At 45.8% G+C, this 20214-nt stretch overlaps 1 protein-coding gene across 1 annotated transcript in view; it reads left to right on the forward strand.

Annotated features, from left to right (window-relative positions):
- The first annotated feature begins 1967 nt into the window (after window positions 1–1967).
- Window positions 1968–20214, forward strand: part of Siah3 (siah E3 ubiquitin protein ligase family member 3) — a 69002-nt gene continuing 50755 nt past the window's right edge. The window contains exon 1 of the mRNA XM_015484027.2: window positions 1968–2200. Within this exon, the coding sequence (XP_015339513.1) occupies window positions 2066–2200 (135 nt within the window). The 5' untranslated portion in view covers window positions 1968–2065. The remainder of the gene's footprint in view (window positions 2201–20214) is intronic.

Raw genomic sequence — 20214 nt, forward strand, 5'->3', positions numbered from 1 at the left:
GCTGAATTGCTGAAAGCTTTTTCCATAAAATATAAACTTCAGAAAGCAAATTCTAATAGTGTAGACCAACAACCTTTATTTACAACCATGTAATAAATGGGTCCAGGAACTCATATTCTATAAAAACAGCACATTGAAAAGGGTCTAATCAATTTGAACACTGTCATCTAGTTTTATGCCAGAACAATTATTTTTAAAAGCACAATTTTTCAATTTTATTTGGTGTTGAGCTTGTCCCTTAAAATATGGGTTTGGTTTTAAATTTAGGTTAAAATTAACCTGGGCTCTATTCCCCTGTCATTAAACATATGCATATTTTTCTTCCTATATTTTAATCTGTTTTAGTTTATTGCCTGACCAAGAAACACCCAGATATTTCAGCATATGCTTTTTTTTGGAGGGCGGGGGATACTAGGGATTAAATTTAGGTGCGCTCAGCCACTGAGCCATGTCCCCAGCCCTTTTAAAAATATTTTATTTAGAGACAGGGTCTCGCTGAGTTGCTTAGTGCCTCGCTGTTGTGAGGTTGGCTTTGAACTCGTGGTTCTCTTACCTCAGCCTCCCGGATCAGCATATGCTGTTGATGCTTTGCAACCTGAGCACTGTAGTGGGGCAGAGTGAGAGTCATTCAGGAAGGAGTAATGAGCTTACACTCAATGGCTGCAATTCACTAATGAGACTGATTGTGCCCCAGGCAGCACTGGATTTGGTCTGACTGCTCCATAGAGAAATAGCCAAGAAGTGGGAAAATATAATACACCTGGCTTTAGTTACAAAGACCACATACACTATCAGAGCTCATCCCTAGAAACTCTAATGTACTCTCTATGTACTGCTTGGGAGACCTTCTTTAAGAACCACCTGGTGGTCTGGTCCCACCAGCCCATTTGGGGAGAGCAAGGTGAGTTTGTGTTACAGTGTGAGCACCCAAATGCTCTCTGCCTGCTCCAGCACAGAAACAGTGCTACTAGCATTCCCCCAAGCAAGTAAGTGATGTGGTGTGTGTGTTCTTAATCTCTATTTTAATGTCTCCAACCAGCTAGTGGTTAATTAGCAATTTGCTGCCCACCAATATGCAAATGAATGACAAGCAAAGGGTCTCTGCCTCTGTAATTATTTTGCTGATTTACAAGCCACTTTCTTCTCTGTGTAGGTTTTTCTGTGTGTGCATTCATGCATCAGGGATTTCATTATTTTTAGAAGTGTACTCTCTGCATTTTTATGCTTTAATAAAAAAGATTTCAGTAATTACAGTGTTTTGAAAAAAATGTCTATATATACACATATTTTCCCCCCTCGGCTCCAAATGAGTTTGTCAGTTGTTTTTTTTTTAAATATATAAAAAAGTGGAGAGTTAGATTTATCAAGGGGCTGTAATCCAAATTGCAGAGAGTCAGAGGCGCAAGATTGAAAGATACACATCTCTGCTGCTGCCAAATCCTTATCTGGAATCAGAGTCTTGTAATATTTGATTTTCTCCCAAGCAGCTTTGGTGAGTCGAGCCACGATCTGCGTTATCCATCTGCCTACTTTGGAGCAGGGTGTTTTACTATTTGGCGGTTTAAACGCTTTACATTTTTGGGGGGGGGGCGGTAATAACATTCTGGTGTTNCTTTACATTTTTGGGGGGGGGGGCAGGGCATTAAGAAAGGCTCTCATGTTAAATTAAGTCAATTAATAAATGGAGACACATTAAGCAATCAATTTTGTCAGCCTATCTCCCCAGCATTATGTATGGTTGGCTGTAATCACAAGATAAATGCAATGTGCTGATCTATGGTAATGTTCAATAATACATTCTCCGCCAGGCTCAATTCATCAGGGAGTTTCGGTAGGGGAGGCATTTGTTATTGGCTGTCTCTGCACCTCAAGGATAACATTTCTGTCCTTTTGATTGGCTGCCCCACTGCTGCAAGATTCTAACCGTCTTATTTTGATGATGAATATGAAGGCACGCTAAGCCGGGCTGGAGCGGAGTGTCTCAGAGGCTGCGCTCCTTCCAGAGCCCAAGGACTCACAGCTCCCTCCTCTGCCTTCCTGTGCCAACAACCCCCCAAAAGTTGTGATGCTTTTCTTTACCCAGTGCTTTGGGGCTGTGTTAGATCTCATTCACCTCCGGTTTCAGCACTACAAAGCCAAACGGGTTTTCTCTGCTGCTGGGCAACTTGTCTGCGTTGTCAATCCCACGCACAACCTAAAGGTGAGTCGCTGTCTCGCAGCATTGTGCATGCATTCTGCTCAGGGGCTCGTCCCTCCTCTCGGCGGCCGCGGTGAGCCTCCAGCGTGCGGAGCCCCTTCCAAATACCGGTTCGCGGGTGCTGGGACCCTGTAGTCGTCGGAGGTGATTGCCTGGGCTCATTCTCGCTCTCTAGCTGGCTTGGTGCTCTTGCTGACGGTGTGCTGTTTCCCTAAAACACTGGAGCAATGATCTAGTGTCTTCCCCACGCCTGCAACAGGAGCAGGATTGGCGGGTGGGGGTGTGGATGAAGGTGGTGGAGAGAGTATGTGTGTGGAGCAGGGCGTGGGTGGGTGGGGGGTGTACCCACCACTCTTTCAAATGTTTGTGGGCAAGTGCTCAGAAGATAGGATTTGAAAAGTTACCCAGATCGCTGTCTGTCCCATGTGCTGGGAAAGGCAGTTAAGTACAGGGATTTTGGAAGCCCCTGCTGGCTAGGGGGCTACAGATCTAGCAAAAAGTACCTGCAGGACTGAGCAGCCCCGAGACAGGGAATTGGTGAGGGGGCTCCTTCTGCAAAGTATTGGCCCTTGTCCTTGGACTTGGTGTGTTCCTGCCAGCTAGATGGACACCTTTCTCCTGAGTACAGGAGGAGGGGGAGGAGGGCTTTGCTTCAGTTGTGTAATAATGAAACCAGCTTGGAGCCTTGGCTGCCTGAAGCTCTGCTGGCAGCTGGGTGCTGAGCTGCTGGTGGCTGCCTGGCTACTCCTCTGACGTCCTTGCCTCTGCATGTGTGCCTTCTGTCAAGGCCCTTTAAGAGAGAGTCAAAACATGGGCTCTAGAAGGATCACTACAATCACAGCCAGGGCTGAGGGGGAAATGAATGAAGAGCCACTGGCCAGGGGTGATGGAGAGGAGGGGGGGAAAATGGGGTGAGGCATGGTGGGAGGACTCAGCTGAACTCCCCACATGAGAAACTCTGAGCCACTTTGGCTCTGTCCTGAAGTAAAAGGTGGGACTCTTTCTTTGAGAGTTGCTTTTGGGTGCTCCCCACTGTACTGGAGGATTGAGGGCAGGGGGAGGGGCCAGTCTGTAGCAGGAATGCTGGACAGTGTGCACGAGGACAGATCTGTCCTTCTGACCACTGCTGCTGGGTAGAGTGTTGGATGTTGCCTGTCACTTTATGAACTCTCACCTGGCAGCTGTCCTTAGCTGCCACCCTACAAGCCTGTGCTGATCATCCCTCCAAACCCCATTCCTGGAAGTCCCTAGGAAGGACAGCTGCCTGGAGAGCCTGAGGCCACATGCCAAGGCCAGCCCCAAGTGCAGGAACCATGGACTGCACTGGAACCAGCACACTTGATCCGACCTAGGAACCGACTTCCTGGGACCTTAGCTGTGACTAATACCATCTCACTCAATGTTTCCTGCTCTCTCTCCCTCTCTCCCTCTGGGTCTGGCTCATGCGCGCGCGCTCTCTCTCTCCTCTCATTCCTTTCTTCCTTTATAGCTTAGTTTTATAAATGAGAACTCTCTACCAGTCATCCCTGACAAAGCAAGTGTATAGCATGCATATTAAAATATAATTCTGAATTCCATTTTATGGTCGCTTTTGAGACCACATTCAAACTCCCATTATTTTGTCACTTTACATTAGTTAGTTCCCTGTGGCAAGAAATTTTGTTTACTCCTGTTTTGCATTTTAATACCTTTAAAAATTGTTTACGAGACTTAGCATTTCTGAGGTTTGAATTTATATGGTTCATTGCCTGCAGCTGATGATGGAGGAGAGAGGGGTGCGGAGGTCTTGGTGTGGGGTGAGGGGAAGCCATCTGTGGATATTTTGGGGTGATATCTCCTTGGATATTGACACTTATTCCTGCTGCAAAACCCAGGGGTTCAGAGTCAGGGCTGGAAACCTTGAGTTAACTCTAACCAGCTGTGTGACCTTGAATGACTGAACCTCTCTGAGACTCCCCTTCATCACCTCCAACAGGAGCATAGGAATAATGCTCCACAGCATTGTGAGGCTGCCAAGAGATATGAGGGGCAAATGTGCTTTGTAATACTCTCCTTTAAAAAAAAAAGTATGTTTTTGCATATAATTTGTAGGAACTTCAAAAGTTGTCACTTGGAGCCTTCAGGCAACTTGGAAATCCTATAAGCAGGAACATAAAAATAGGTGACATATGCTTTGAGGGGCTATTTTGCACGGCTCACTTTTTCACATACACTCTCATTTGATTTTTCATTTCCCATTAAAAAAAATCCACCTAGGGAGTTTTGTTATAAAAGAATCACCACTGGTTGGGGTGGGGGGGAAAGCATGTGGAGTGTAAGAATGCTGTCAGGCTTGGGGCACAGCATAGAGCTCAGAGGGGTCTCCATAAGCACCCCACGCTCATCCAGGATCTGGGTGGCCCAGCAGTTAAGTTTACCTACTCCTCACAGCTGAGGCCTAACAGTCATTTGCAGAGTTTCTAAAGGAACAACCCTCTAGAAGTATCACCGCCCCACTGCTTAGATTAAAAAGTGCACAAAGGCTGACAAAAAGGTTCTCTTTGTAAAAGTTAATTTCCATAAATAGACCACAGGAGTATGCCTTCAATGTAATAAGCTGTGATCTACCTAAATAAATAAATATCCCTCTTTCTTAAAGGTGGGGGGGAGAGAGAACGAACAAACTGTGGCAATATAACCCAGAATAGCTATTGATCTGTGGTGCTTCCCCACACTTTGTATGACAGGCTGGAACATGAAATTGTGACCAAGGACAGAGAGACTGCAACCTTGTTTTCAATTTTGCATGTAGCTACAAAGAAGTCTGGGAAGCCTGCATTTTTCTTTGTGGAAGTACTTTTACACTCTTTATCTTTGTCTGGGTTTTCCTGGGAATTCTCACAACATCCAAGAACCTGAGGCAAATGCTGGGTTATCATCCAAATTCACTTACTGAGAAGAGTAACTCGTGTATTTACTATGCTTTTATAGGTCACCTTCATTCTCAATCATATTATGGTGATTACTCAGTAACCTGGGATTCCTTCAAGCCTCATGCCTCTTCTTTTAAGTGGAAGGCAGAGCCTTCCTGGGGCCTGCAGATACCATGGTTAGAGCCATTACACCACTAAGCCTACCCTAATTAAAAGGGTCCTTTGGAGTAAGTGGCATTGTGCTAGAGAGACTTCAGCTCTAAGAGAATGCCAGGCAATACAGCGAATAAGATTGTGTCCCTGTGTCTGTCTCCGTCTGTAGGGATGATTCTTGCAAAGATAAGGGTTTCAAATGATACCCCCACTTTTCCTTCCCGCTTCATGAGAGACGGCCCCCAAGGAGCCAGCTTTCTTGGCTCCATGCCCTCTGCTTCCCAGGTCACAGAGTTATTGCAATGCGGCGAGAAAGCTGCAGGCGGCGCTCTTGAGGCTGCCGCGCCTGGGTCTGATTCAGCATTCCTTCCTTCCGCGCGTCCTTTGCTTGTTTCCGACCCAAGAAGCCTTTCTCCCCTGGCTCCTCTCCCGTTGGCACTGGCTGCCCTGCGCAGCACTGCCTTCTGCCCCGCCTACAGACGGGTAGTACCCTTTGAGGGTGGGCGGGATGGCCCGTTCCTGCAGCCAGATTTCTCCCAGGGAAGGGTCTGCAGCCGCAGCCAGAGCCCTTCTGCGGTCAGGCTTCAGCACTCCTCCAGCGGACAGTGACTGAGAAGAGATGTCTGTGCGACTTCCTCCTTTTAACCACAGGCTTTGAAAACAAGTTCCTGAAAAAAAGAAATGCTTTCTGCAAAAATACCCAAAATGCAAAATGCTTTTTGGCAAACTTCCAAAAGGCCCTCTCTGATACCTCCACGCAGTGCCCTCCTCTGCGTCCTGACCTGGGAACATAAGTCTTCCCACCTCCCTGGGAGGGGAGGCTATTCCTGCCTCCAGCCAGCCAGATCCCTGCTGCTCTTGTCTGTGGTAACCCATTAACCTTGGGCTTACAGACAGAAACACGGAATGGGACAATGATGGGTTTAAGTGCCTGGCAGATTTGAGACCTCTAACTGGGGCATTTCAGTACCATTCCTGTGGTATCCCTGTGCCTTTCATTCTAAGACCAGCCTAGGGGGGAAAATGTATTCTGAGTGGTGGAGCCGGGGAGGGAAGAGGAGGTGATCCTCCAAGGAGAGAAACAGGAGAGATGTGAGATGTGTGGCAAAGCCAAACATCACCTCTAACTGTTTATTGGGGTAATCTTTGGAAATCCCTTGCTGCCCTGGGGCTTTGCTAACTGCCTGACACAGCACAGCAGGGATGTGAGCTGAAGACCTGAGTAAAACCTGAGCTTTGTTTTTAGAGATTTAGAAATGGCCTTTGGAGCGTGCAGTGTGAGTACCTACTGTAAAGCAGTTAAGGGTTTCTGACAGGATTGTTTAAGAGCTGGGCTGTGGGTTACCCAGTTCTTATTTATTCACACAGCCACCTCTGAGGGCTCTGTTCCCAGTCCTCTGACCAATTTCCCCATCTTCTTTCTCTGCCTAGACTGGAGCCACCTCCTGCTCATTAGCACTTGACAGGGGTTGGGGAAAGGTAAGCGAGGGAGTGGGTAGAGGCTGGTGGTCTGCACTCTCTGAGCTTTATCCTAGAGGCTGTCTGCAGCCTCTTCCAGCCCCTTGGTACTGTATGACACTCGACTCGATGGGCACGGAGCAGTCGAGCAGCTTTTCTGGTTAATGGTGATTGCAAATGAGGCTCCCGAGTCACATAATAGGAGGCCCAGAGCCCTGAGCAGTAATTTGGTTAGCTGTGTGCTAGTGATTGAGTTGCAGGGAAGGCTGAAGCAGGTGACTTGCAGAGGGGAGCAGATTACCTCTGTACTGCGTTTACCCAGCAGCCCCCAAGCAAATTCTGTGGTATCCCTTAACCATGGTCCCTCCATCTATAGAGACTATTTGGGAAAATTAGAAAACTGAGACTGAGCTCTTTCTTTGAAATCCACAGAGAGGTCAGAGTTATTTGAATGGCATCCCTGGGATAAGACATAATATATTTTGAGGAATTAACAATATGGAGAAAGGGCACAGAGGCGCACACCTATAATCTCAGTGACTCGGGAGCTGAGGCAGGAGGGTCATAAGTATAAGGCCAGCCTCAGCAACTTAGTGAGGCCCTAAGCAACTTAGGGAGAGCCTGTCACAATAAATAAATAGGGCTGGGGTGTGGTTCAGTGGTTAAGCACCCCTGGGTTCAATCCTGGTATAAAAGAAATTATAAGGGAAAAATGTAACTCTCGGTAAAGGTATTTTACCCTTAAAAAGTCAGCTTCACTCGATCAGCTCTGCTCCCCAAGGGATCAGTGAACCTGTTTAGATGCGAAATTACTCAGAAGAGGGGTCAACCTGGAGAATGGAGACCCACCTTACCATGGGGTCTATGGCTCAGGAAATGTCAGTAGAATGTCAAAGCTGGGAGATTAAACCTTATTTTATAATCAAGGACGCTACTTACGTTGGTTTCCTGTGGCTGCTGTAACAAATTGCCACAAACTGGGCAGCTTAAAAACACAGTAAAGTACAGAAATTCATTGTCTGTCTCACAGTCCTGGAGACCAGGCACTGGCAGGGCCAGACTCCCTCAGAACTAGGGCAGAATCCCTTTGAAGGCTCCATGCACCCCTTGGCTTGTGGCTACATCCCTCCTATCTCTGCCTCCATGATCACACGCCTCCTTCTCTTCTCTGTGTTGTCTTCTCTGGGTGTTTATCTTTTGAGGACCCAGGTGACTGCACTTTGGGCCTGCCTGGATAACACCGGATGAGCTTCCCCTCCCAATCCTTAGTTTATTCATACCTTTGACAATATGATAGTCACTCTTTTGGTGTATAAGATAATATTCACAGGTTTGAGGAATTAGGATGTGGACATACCTTTGAAGACTACCATTTGACCTCCTGCACGACTTTTGCAAAGTTTGCCTATTTAGGGACAGAAATTAGGTCTCCTATTGCCAAATCTGTATCACTAAACTGCTTCAAACTGCCCAAATTACCCAAGCTAAATGTCCCAGGAACATACTGTAGGGGCAGAAACTTGCTAGGGCTTCTTACTGTACCTTATCACCCCACTTGGGGCCAGCAGCCTGGCCTCATGGGCTGCATCACACACCCTACCGTCCCCTTTCACCAAACCCACATTTCTTAGCAAATCACAGCCTCTACATCCTCCTCCTCCTTTATTCCTCCATCCTTCTTCAAATTTTCTGTCCTTTTCTATTTCAAATTCCTTTTTTTGCCGGGTGGGGGGGTGGGGGGATGGGGAGTGGGCGGTGAGGGTGGGGATCAGTACTGAAGATTGAATCCAGGGCCTTGTGCATGCTAGGCCTTGTGCATCCTCGGCCTCCTGAGTAGCTGGAATTATAGGCGTGTGTCACTGCACCTTTCTTCTTTTTCAAATTCATTTACAAATAATATAATTCATACACATGCATACATACCATATTTGAAAAATCAGATGCTAATAAGGTATAAGTAAAAGGGTAGAGCTTTATATTTTATCCTTGGTGCCTATGTTATAAGTCCACAAGATCAATATGGGGAGAAGAAGCGAATTGGGGGGGGGGAATCATGAGCGCTGGGCGAGTGAGTTCAAATCCCAAATGTGCCACTTGCTGACACCTGGCCTTGAACTTAGCCTCTTAGAGGCTCCAGGTCCTCATCTATAAAGAAGAGAAAACGGGGCTGGGGATGTGGCTCAAGCAGTAGCGCGCTCGCCTGGCATGTGCGGGGCGCTGGGTTTGATTCTCAGCACCACATAAAAAATAAAATAAAATAAAGATCATGTCCACCAAAAACTAAAAATAAATATTAAAAAAAAAGAAGAGAAAACAATGTTCCCCTTCTCTGATGGCTAGGAGAATCGAAGGAGCTCACATCCGGCAAATGCCCATTGTGGAGGAGAGTCCCAGCAGCAGCTTCTGTCAACATGCTTATTAGAGTAACTGTGGCTCCCCACACCCCCAACCTGGCAGTCGCCCTTGGCCTTCCCTCTCTCTCTGCCAGGCAGTACTCACGATTTCTTTCTAGTATTTATTTGTAAATTGCCTTTAGCCTTGAAGGGAATTTTAATAAGATAATTTCTTGCCATACACAGACTTAATGTTTAGCTTCAAAGTGCTGAGCCCTATTGGGTTCTGAGTCTAGAAGTCCAGAGGGAGAGGAGCTGGGTCTTGGCAGGACATAGGTGCCCACCATGGGACAGGGGTTGAGTGAGCAGGGTGCCCTGTCATTCACAGAGCCAGGAGCCGTGCAGTGCAGATAAATCTCCTTCTCCACCCATCCTGAAAACTTGCCCCTTATGACTTATTCATGACTTCTTTCCATTAGCAGCAGCTGGAGGAAGCACACGGGTAGGCGGCTCTGGGAGGGGCATCTGACTCCAACCCCCAAACATGCACACTCACATGCACACTCACACTCTCGCACACACAAATGATGGCCACCCTGAGATGTCCACGTGGGTGGACCCTGAGTGGCCTCTGAATAGCAGTGATATTCAGGTCACAGGTGCTGATCCCAGTCGGTGGGATCAGTGCAATAGAAGGAAAAATGGAGATGAACAGGATCCTCCCCCGACCCACCTGTGACTGATCACTCCAGGCTCGGGAGAGAGGAGAGGGGACAGAGTAGTGCTGAGAAAGAAAGAGTAATGTTTCAGCTAAGTATGGGTTTGGGAGTCAAACAGATCTGGGTTTAAACCGAATCCTGCTTTTCTTTTCTTTTTTATTTATATGTGACAGTAGAATGTATTTTGACATATCATATATACATGGAGTATAACCTCCCATTCTTGCGGTTGTACATGATGTGGAGTTACACTGGTCATATATTCATATATGAACATAGGAAAGGTATGTCCGATTCATTCTACTATCTTTCCTATGTCCAGCTCCCCTTTTGTTCCCCTTTGGCTAACCCCCATCACGTTATTTTTATTTTTAAATTTTATCTAATAATATCTTTTAAATAATACATTTTAAATTTTATCTAATAATATCTTTCAAATTCTTTATTTTTAATTGACACAGCAAATGTACAAATATACAGGGTACAATATGATAATTCAACACAAGTACATAATCAAATCAGGGTAATCCGCATTTCTGCATCATTGAGCATTTATCATTCCTATGTGTCCAGAACCGTTGACATCTTTGACCTCCTTGAGTCTTGCTTCCTCACCTGTAAAAGGGTTGGTATAGAGAATACCAACGTGCTCAGGACCTGGCACATTATAATTACTCCATCTACAGTTGTTACATTATCATTGCTATTGAGTCCACGTCCTCAGACATATTACCTGGTGCACAGGGTGTGACTCAGTTTGCCTAACTTGAAAGGGTGAGCAAACTTCCACTACTGGATGTTGGGAATGACTGGGCAGAGACAGAGGTAGAAGGTCCTACCTGTTGAGGGACCAAGTTTCAAACTATTGTGTGTTCAAGCAAAGAAAACCAGAATGATATTCTATGCAAGGTTTGAGTCTCACAAATGAGGCTCAAAGGGATAAGGTGACATGTCCAAGGTCACAGCTGGATGGGCTGCAGTAGGGCCAGTCCAACCCTCATGCTCTTGCTTTGCATTCAGCCACTGCTCTGCCTCTGCCACCACCCCATGAGGGGTGGGCGGCTTGGTTAAGGTCACTGACTCTGTGATGTGTCCCCACAGTGGTGCTGGACATTTTTCCAGAGGGCCCTCATTCTCAGGACGTGGATAAGGTATGAATCTGCTGGGCAGCTGTGGGGCAATAAAACTGCAAATATTCCTTGTGTCTCTAATGCTGGGTTATAATGAGGGCTAGGGACAAGACTCCATGGGATGTCACCAGAGCCACACAGCTATAACCCCCAGACATAGCCTGATGGATCAAGTTCTACCAGCAAAGGTTACATTTTCATCTTGACCATGGGCCCAGTATGAAAGGACCATCAGAAAACAGGTCGGAAAGTAGCCTAGTGTTTTCAGCCAAAGAACAGGGTCTTTGTGGGTAATTTAGAATTGTGGTCTAACTGGAAATGTCAGTTGTACTTGAACAACGCTGTATCTCTTAATAATTTCTTAGACCTTTAATGTATTTTTAATCACGAATCCACAATGAGGCGGGAGCTGTGTGCTGCAGGGCTGCCTGCAGTTGCCTGCGGCGTTGGACTCCACAAGGAGAGAATGGCCTGAGAAAGGAGGGGCTGGCCTGGCAGGAGAGGAGGGCCCTCTGCAGAAGAGCTCTGCAAACCACAGCTGAGGAGGGAGGATGGGGATAGGTTGGCCTCAGAGATGGAACCAAATTCAGATCAATAATTGCAGATTTTACAAGAGACTGGTGAGCAAGCCCGGCCACCTCTGGCTTTGTAGCCAGACTTCATGGCGACCTCAGATCTGACTCACAGAACTTGGCCAAGATGTGCCGAGAAGTCTAAGGTTAGTAGCCACTCAGAACCTCTTCTGCCAGTTAGGATTATATTGTGGTTTTAACCTAGGCTGAGCCGGCTACACATCCTCAACCCTTCAGATGATAGTTTTCTACTATCTCAGTTATGCACAGGATAATAACAATAACAACAATAGCAATAAGAAGTAGCTGCCATATATTGAAAGCATGCTACATCCAGGAACTCTGTTAAATCTTATGCATCTGCCTCTGGGAAATAGTATTTTGTAAATTCATATCCTGGGCTTTAAAGCACTTCTTGACATGTCATCCCTAAGAGTTCACTTTTCACAACAAACAATGGGGCCAACTTACTGGATCCTAGGACTAATATTGGATATACTATTTTTCATTTTAAAATACTTAGCAGGGACCCCATCTCACTCATCCTTATGTATAAAACAGGCACAGATGCTGCAGCTCTTGGTGGTGATCCTGGGCTGGTTCTCTGTATTTCTGTAGGCTGCCCCAAGGAATTGAGCCCCTGTGGCCTATAGCAGTGACTCTGTGCTCTTCCTCTGCTTGCTGGAATCACCTTATCTCAGGCTCTGCTTTAACCCAGATTAAGACTCTGTGTGTGTGTGTGTGTGTGTGTGTGTGTGTGTTACTGCATAACATTTACTGAGCACTTACTAAATGCCAAGCACTTCAATAAGTGATTTACTTGAATTTCTTTTTATTAAGAAAAGTCTCAAGATAATGCCCCAAGTGTATGCCATGAGGAAGCTGAGGCCCAGGCACCGAGAGACAAAGTGACTTGCCCAAGGCCCCATCCCATGCATGAAAAAGTCTACTGCATGCTTTCAACCTCTGTGTTATCTCCTTCTCTCTCTTTCCTGATTTCAGAATAGATTTTCTTGAAGCTTCTGCAAACAGCACAGTATTCCAAATTCAAGCTCTCTAGAAATGATGATTTGCTTAAATACCTTTAGGGACATCTTTGCCACAGCTTTACCTAAATTCCCAACTCAAAATTATCCTGTAGCAAAGGAAGTTTATGCTCCAGGACCTTTTTTTTTAAAATGGGTTACCTGGTTTGACAGGTGGACAGCATGTCTGAAACTAAGACTGACCCCTGATCCGGGAGGTGTGGTTGCCTTGTCAACATCTGACTTGCTGTCCAGTGACATGGGAGCCAGGGACACATTAGAAATGCACATGTTCTCTAAGCATTGGGATAACATTACCAAGATAACATTTCTCTTTTCTCTGAGGAAGAAACAAAGAAAGAAAGAGATCTTTTTATACAAAAAGAAAAAGGCCCCTTTAAGAGAACATGGCTCTTCCCATGCAGCACCTGTTCTGTAAGAGCCACAGGCCTTTGAAACATCCTTTCTCATTAGCAGCCACATTCTATTACTGAATCTTTTTTTCCCTGAAATCAAAGAACAAAATTTTAATGACCAGCTCTTACCTAATTTAGCTCAGCTTTTACCTTGGTTTCTGGTAAGGCCTTCCCCTAATATTCTACAAACATTTTTTCTTTGCAAAAGTGCCAGGAGAAGAACTGAGCTAAGAGGCGCCAGGGTGGGAGTGGGGAGGCCATCCCAGGGGCAAGGAATGGGGCTGGCAGGCTGCTGCAGGGCTGTGCTGGAGGAAGGATGGTCAGTGCTCCTGCTCCCGTTAGTGGCTGGAGGAAAATGCTCAGGCAAGAGCCAAGCAGGGGAATCACCAGAAGATCGACAGGACACACACAGAAGCTACCAAGGGCTGCAGAAGGTTCTCAGGTGACACAGAAGCGGGAAGAATGACCAGGACACCTGAGGAAGGCGGCTGAGACCTGAGTGATATGCCTTCACTCCCCTGCGGGTCCCCCAGGGTGCCTGTTTATGACAGTACCCTTCAGGGTGGTGGCATGGGGCGAGAGGGCTGGCTCTGGCACCGTAAGGGCCAGACTGTCCCCCACCAGGGTCTTGCACAAGGCCTCCTTGTAGGCAGAGGGGCTGCTGAGCACATCAAGAAGTTGTCTCCCTAAGCCAAAGTGATACATCTGTTTATGGTAATTAAATAAATGCCAGTTGGACCCTTCTCAGCATGCTTACTGAAGGAAGAGCCAGAAACACCCTGCTCTCCAAGAATCCGAGAGGGATTGGAAAAAGAGAGGTGAGCTCCCAGGCACTTCCGCCCACTCTCGAAAGTACTTGGCCAAGGAAGTCTACTTTGGATCCCCAGGCAAAGCCGCCTTTGTGTCCTGGCTTAGTCAGTCTCCTGTGTCAAGTCACTCAGCCTCAGCCTCTCCATCTGCCAGACCAGAGGGTGACACTTGCTCTCAACCTCCCTCTAGGATGACCTTGATGTGCAGAGATGGGTATTCACAATTAGATTTATTTACATGCAGCTTTTCAAAAGAAGCCTCTCTTCAAAAGAAGCTTGAGATGGTCAGGAGTGATGGCACACACCTATAATCCCAGTGACTCAGGAGGCTGAGGCAGGAGGATCACATGATGGAGGCCAGCCTTAGTAATTTAGCCAGACTAAAAAGTCCCAGGGTCATAGCTCAGTAGTACAGCGACCCTGGGTTCAAATCCCCACAGCCACAAAAAGAGAAAAATAAGGAGGAGGAGGAGGAGAAGGAAGAGGTTTGAAGAAATTTATGATGAGGTGAATGAATTGGGAACAAAAGTGAAGTAAGCTAATTGCACAAGCTTAGCCCATTCATGGTGGATGAAAGAAATTTAGTAGAAAAGTGAAAACACATGGATGTATTCCAAACACCTCCACGTACTGGAAAGAACATGGACCTTAGACTCAGATGTGGCCTCAGATTTAGTTCTAATATGCAAAACTGTATGACCCTTGGCAAGTTACTTAACCACCTTGAGCTTCGTTTTTCTTGTCTGTAACAAAATATATAACATGAAGTGAATGAAGGATTAATGAGATAAATATATATGAAAGCACCTAGGCCACCGGCTAGCACATGATAGTGCTTTCATAAGTGTTCATTCATCCCTCCATCCTCCCGTCCCTTCTTCTTTCTTCCCTTCATTCTGATTTCATGTGGATTAAGGTAATCTCCAGGAAAACGTCTCACAATGTTTGACTAATGAGGTCAGGAAGAATCTCTGGAGGATTAGGGTGTAGCTCAGACACTTCAAAAAAGAAGCTCTAGGAAGGAGAACATTTGAAATTATGAAAGGAAGGAAACCTTGCACTGTAAGCAAGGGACAAATTTTCATTATAGGTGTGACTCAGTGAACCGATCCAAAGCCACCAGATGAGTCTCTTAAATTCTGAGTCTCATTTTTGTCATCTGAGTGTAGAATTAATATGATGGGTCCCCTTGTATGTCCCCAGATCTCCCAAAGACATCTGGGAGTAGAAAAGAGAATTCTGGGAAAAATTTCCCCCCCAACACAAGAACCTGGGAAGACCAGGAACAGACCAGGGGGACACAAGTTCAGAAGATGTGGGATTCACACTGGACTCTCCAGAGGATGCTAGAACCTGCTGTTCCCCACACCCAGAGCAGGCACCAGGCCAGCAGACATCTGCACATTTACTACTCACCAATTACAAAATAAGGACGATAAATCCAATTCTTTTTATTCTCTGAGATCATGTGGGTATGTCCAGGCAGATGGAATGTGGTATTTGCAAAGTGACCACCGTAAGAGTTCTTGGGACTTCCAAGGCTGTATCCAGCAGCAGGAAATGGGGCCATAGCCACCAGATTAGAGACTAGGGCCATATTTTTCCAGGCTCAGCCCATGCCCTCTCCTCCTCCATGAAGCCTGTCTTGATAACCTCTGGTCCCAGGAAAATCAAGTGCCTCCCTTCTGACTCATGGATCCCTGGATTGCTAAGCGTAGCACTCAGCCTCTGCCGGTTCATTAGTTTATTTGTGCATCTGTGTCCATCTCAGGTGGAGACTTCCTCAAGGGCCCTGTATTCCCAGGCCTAGCATAAATTAATGACCTGCACATAGTAGGTGCTTGCTAAATAATAATTAATAAATGGAGGCTTAGGACTTCATGAACAAGGCAGGCAAATGGGAGCCCTGAGCAGGAAGCTCAGGAGCAGGAGCCTGTGCCCCAGGTGTGTTCTAAGGCAGGAATGTGGTACCAGGAGGGCCTCCAGGTACAAGGCCAGAGCCAGATGAGCAGTGAGACTTACTCCCAAGCCCAGATCCCTCCTGCCTGAGCATAGAGTTCAGTCTCTGCACTCGGACAGTGTGTGAGGTTGTGGATGAATAAACAATAGTCAACAGCAGTGTGATCACGAGGGCTGGACTTTGGAGACACACTACCTGGGATCACTGTGTGGCTTTGAACTTACAACAGAGCTTTTCTAGGTATGTGTAAGATGGGCATAACAATAGTACCCACCCATTAGCATTGCAACTAGGATTGAATGAGTTCATGTAATAAAGTGCTTAGAACAGTTCTTGGCCAAGAGTCAGCTCTGTATGGGTTTATTATTATCTGTTATCATTGCTATTGTTATTATCTTGCCAGATGTGAGGAGGGTCTTCAGTTGCCATGCTTGGTCAAATGATCTGAAGACTGGTTCTCTCTCTACGTTCTGAAGTTCACTTTTTAATGGCCGGGGGAAGAGGCCCTGTCACCATGGTGCCAAAGGTGGTCAGCAGGTTCTCTAATAAATGAGGGGCATTTGGGGCTTTATGGGTGGGGGGGATCAGTTTTTTCTGCCCTTCTAATCTTTCTTGTGGGCTCTCAGATCTCATGAGGACAAGAGAACATTAAAAGGACCCTTCAATTGTGAAAGCAAAGTTCTTTTTTCACTTAGTTTTAAACACACTCACTTATAAAGCACAAACTATGTGCCAGACACACTGTTCTAATTATGCATATTGCCTCATTTAATCATCAAAATAACCCTCTGAAGTAAAGCTATTATTACCGCCACTTCATAAATGAGGAACCTAAGGTACAGAGAGGGAAAGCAATATGTCCAAGGCTACAGAGCAGCGAGTGATAGGGCCAGGATCATGATCATTTAGGAGCTGCCTGTGTCTTCTACCCCTCCATCCTTCAGAAGGCCTACATTTGAGTAAATGCATGAGGAGGTGAGTGAGTCTCATGTAGCCCAGGGTGGGTTGGGCTGCTGGCTATTCCCTGAGTGCCTTGCTTGAAGCCTCCTGCCTCTCTTGCTGGAAGGAAGGGTAATCTCCTGGACCAACCCAGATTTACAGGGATGATTCTGAGCCTCCCAGTTTTGGACCTGAGCTCACTAAAAGCTGTCCAATAACCCGAGAATCCTCTGATACATGCTCCCTTTGGTTTTGGTCTCAAAATATGCTAAATCCTGATTTTCAGTGGGATTTGAGGCCCAGGAGAGTTTTCTCTCTCCCAGCAAGCAGAGGAAGCCCAGGAGCAGGCTACTTGATTATGGGGCCTTCACAATTGAATGGCCTTTTCTTTCCCCTGATAGAGATAGATGCTGATAACTCAATGATGACAAAAACACTGTAAAGTGTCAAGCGCAGCATGTTTAGTTACAAAAGCTAGGAATAATTGCTTCAGCCTTGCTGCTAAGAAAACCAGTTGTTGAGTCCAGGATAATTCTAGTAAGAAATTGGCATTCGGGGATTAATTGTTTAGAATGTAATGACTGCTACAACCCAAACTAATGAGAACAGAAGGCTGTTTCCAATTTGAATTTTGGAAGTGAAACAGGCTTTTCCAGGCTGACTGATCCAGAATGGAAGGGTGGCTATTGCTGGTTTTTGTTGTTGTTGTTTGTTTGTTTGTTCTTTGTTTTTGATCTCAGTGTTGGTTGGACAAAAAAATAAGAAAGCATTTTGCAACAGCAGCTTCTGAGACCGCTAGGTAAAAGTTTGTGCAAGGACCTCAGGAACATTCTTGATTGATTGCTAAAAGTCAGGTTCTGAGCGGCTTGGGGCCAACAAAGCTGCAGGTAGTCACCTTGCTGGGGAAGGAGCTGGCGACTCTGAGCATCAGTCAGATCCATCCCTGCACTTACATCTCTGACCTTCAGCAGGTTACCACTTGCTGGATCTGTTCCCTCCTATAAAAGTGAGGTGGATAGCAGCATGTGCCTTGCCAACCTCCATGGCTCATCCTGAGGATCAAATGAGGAAGTATCTGACAAAGTGCTCAGCAGTCTTCATCTCACAATATGGTAGAGGGGAACATTTGGAGAAATTCCCCCCTTTCTGGTTCTTAGCCTTGATTATTCTAAAAAAGGACTCCACATTTCTTTCCCCCACCCCGCCCCCTCTCTCTCTCTTTTTCCTTTCTTATAACTTCTTGCAAAGCTATGAGAGCCATGTGAAATAACTGTCATGGCAAACAGCAGTACCTCAGTACCCAAAAGGACTCAGGGTGGTTTGCTGAGTCCAGATGTACAATAGCCTGAGAGCCCTACAAGGGACTTGACCTGTTCCAAAAGAGGTAGGGAAGTGGGCCTGAAGCTCTGCCCTTGCCAGGTCTTCAGAGAGCTGAAAGTGCTATGATGGAGGAGACGTGGAAGAATAAAGATGGAGTAGCTCACTAGTTTACTGAGCACCTGCTATGAACATATATTTATATGTTGGGCTCCTACTATGGGGTGGTGGTGCTATAATGGAGAGACACTAGAGTCCTTGGAAGATATCCACGGTATCAGCATTCTCATGGGAAAAGTTCTAAATTCTTCTTTGTTTTCCTAATTCTTAACCTCCCATCTCCATCTCTATTTTCTAGCTGTTCATTGGTAATTAGATTCCCCTGAATTTTTTCAACCAAACAGAAGGTACACTCATTAAAGTCCCACCAAGACTTGAGAACTCTTCTGACATATACATCTCTATCTCTATATATCTGTAACTCTCAATATAGATAGAGATATAGATGTACATATGCTACATCCCCAACTCTCTCTCTGTCTCTCTCTTTCTCTGTGTATAATATATGCATGTATGACATACACAAAAATCCATAAGAGATATTTTGTATATCTCATATATACATAACTATGTACATGAAATTTATTGGCAAGTATGAGAGAAAAACCACCTCTTAGTTTTCTTTGAGGAAAAAAGATTATAGAGAGGGAAACAAGCAAGACTGTTTTACTTCAGATGAATTGCTGGGGATAATGTCAGAAGTGGAGTGAGCACTGGTCGAGAGAACGTTCCAGGATGTAGCAAGTTCCTGACGCTGTGATCTGGCTGGCAGTTGCTGGGGCTTGTGTGTGTTAAAATTCACCAAGCTGCACACTCGAGATTCATGCACTTCACGCACAGGCAGTTTTGGTGTCAGTCAGCTTGGGCTTGCCAGCTACCTGCCCTTGAGCAAGTTACTGATCCTTGGAAACCTCAATTTACTCTATTGCGAAGCAAGTGAGACCAACACATCTACCTCTCGGCTCTGTGGAGGCGCTGAAGGAGTTAGCATCCATCATTGGGAGTTCCACATTAACTACTATCAAATTAGCTCTGTAAGCTATTGCTATTAAAATGCTTTGAAGTGGAAAAGGGGGGGGATATTTCTTTTTGTGCACTTTTTCTAAATATTAAAAAATGAGTTAGTTCTGTCCAAAACTCTCCTCCCTTCTAACCACTCTATCAATACCACTCATTTCACAGACTGATTCCTTTTAAGCCACACTTGAGGATAGATGATGCCTCTTCTGCCTGGTAAATGGGTTTCTGCTTCCCTTTGGACATCACAATGCAACCAGAATTCAGTCCTCAAGGAGGCTAGAATTGCTGCTGAAAGTGGCCCACTGAAAAAGACTTTTGTAGCCAGATGCTGTGGTGCACACCTGTAATCCCAGTGCTTCAAGAGGCTGAGGTAGGAGGATCACAAGTTCAAGGTCAGCCTAGGCAATTTAGCAAGACCCTCTTTCAAAATAAAACATTAAAAGGAACTGGGGTTATAGCTCAGGGATAGGGTGCCACCTTGTTCAAAACCCAGTACCCCAAATAAAAAAAGAAAAGTCTTTGTTGCTCCCATCATGGACCTTGCCTTCTGCCCTGAAAAGGGGTGAATCCTGGCTGCATTCGATTCCTTATGGTAATGTTCTGGCTCTAATCTAATTCCATATGGAGGCTGAGATGAGAGGAAATTTTGACTGCTCTTCTATTGGTAAATAGGGGTAGAAGTTCAAAATTTTTGAACTTCAAAATCCTGAATATACCTTTTTTATCATACTGCTGTTAAATTATGCTATTACCCGATGGAGAATAGGGGAAGTGGGCTTTGATGCAGATTCTCAGGAACCATTACGGGCATCATGAGGGGAAGATGAGCACAACTCTCAAAGAGCTTGACTACCACTATTTTAGACCAGGCCTAAGGCCCATGGACTTTGGCTATGAAGACGGACTCCTAACCTCACACAGTATTAGTCCATCATGGACAGACAGACACTCCAGGGGAGAGGAGCAGGAGAAGGAAGCTGTTCAGAGCAGGCCAGGTGCAGTGGGGAATGTCATGCCTCTATCTCATTTAGTCCTCCCCTGAATAGCAAAGGAATTAGTTATTCTTATTTTACAGATGAGGAAACTGAGGTTTAGAGAGGCTAAGACATGGCCCAAAGTCACAAAACCTGTAAGTGGGAACTGCACTGACTACATACTTTTTGGAGTGCAGTACAAAAGGAAAACATGGGGCCT

Source organism: Marmota marmota, unplaced genomic scaffold (assembly GCF_001458135.2).
Source record: "Marmota marmota marmota unplaced genomic scaffold, marMar, whole genome shotgun sequence".
Taxonomy (NCBI): Eukaryota; Metazoa; Chordata; class Mammalia; order Rodentia; family Sciuridae; genus Marmota; species Marmota marmota.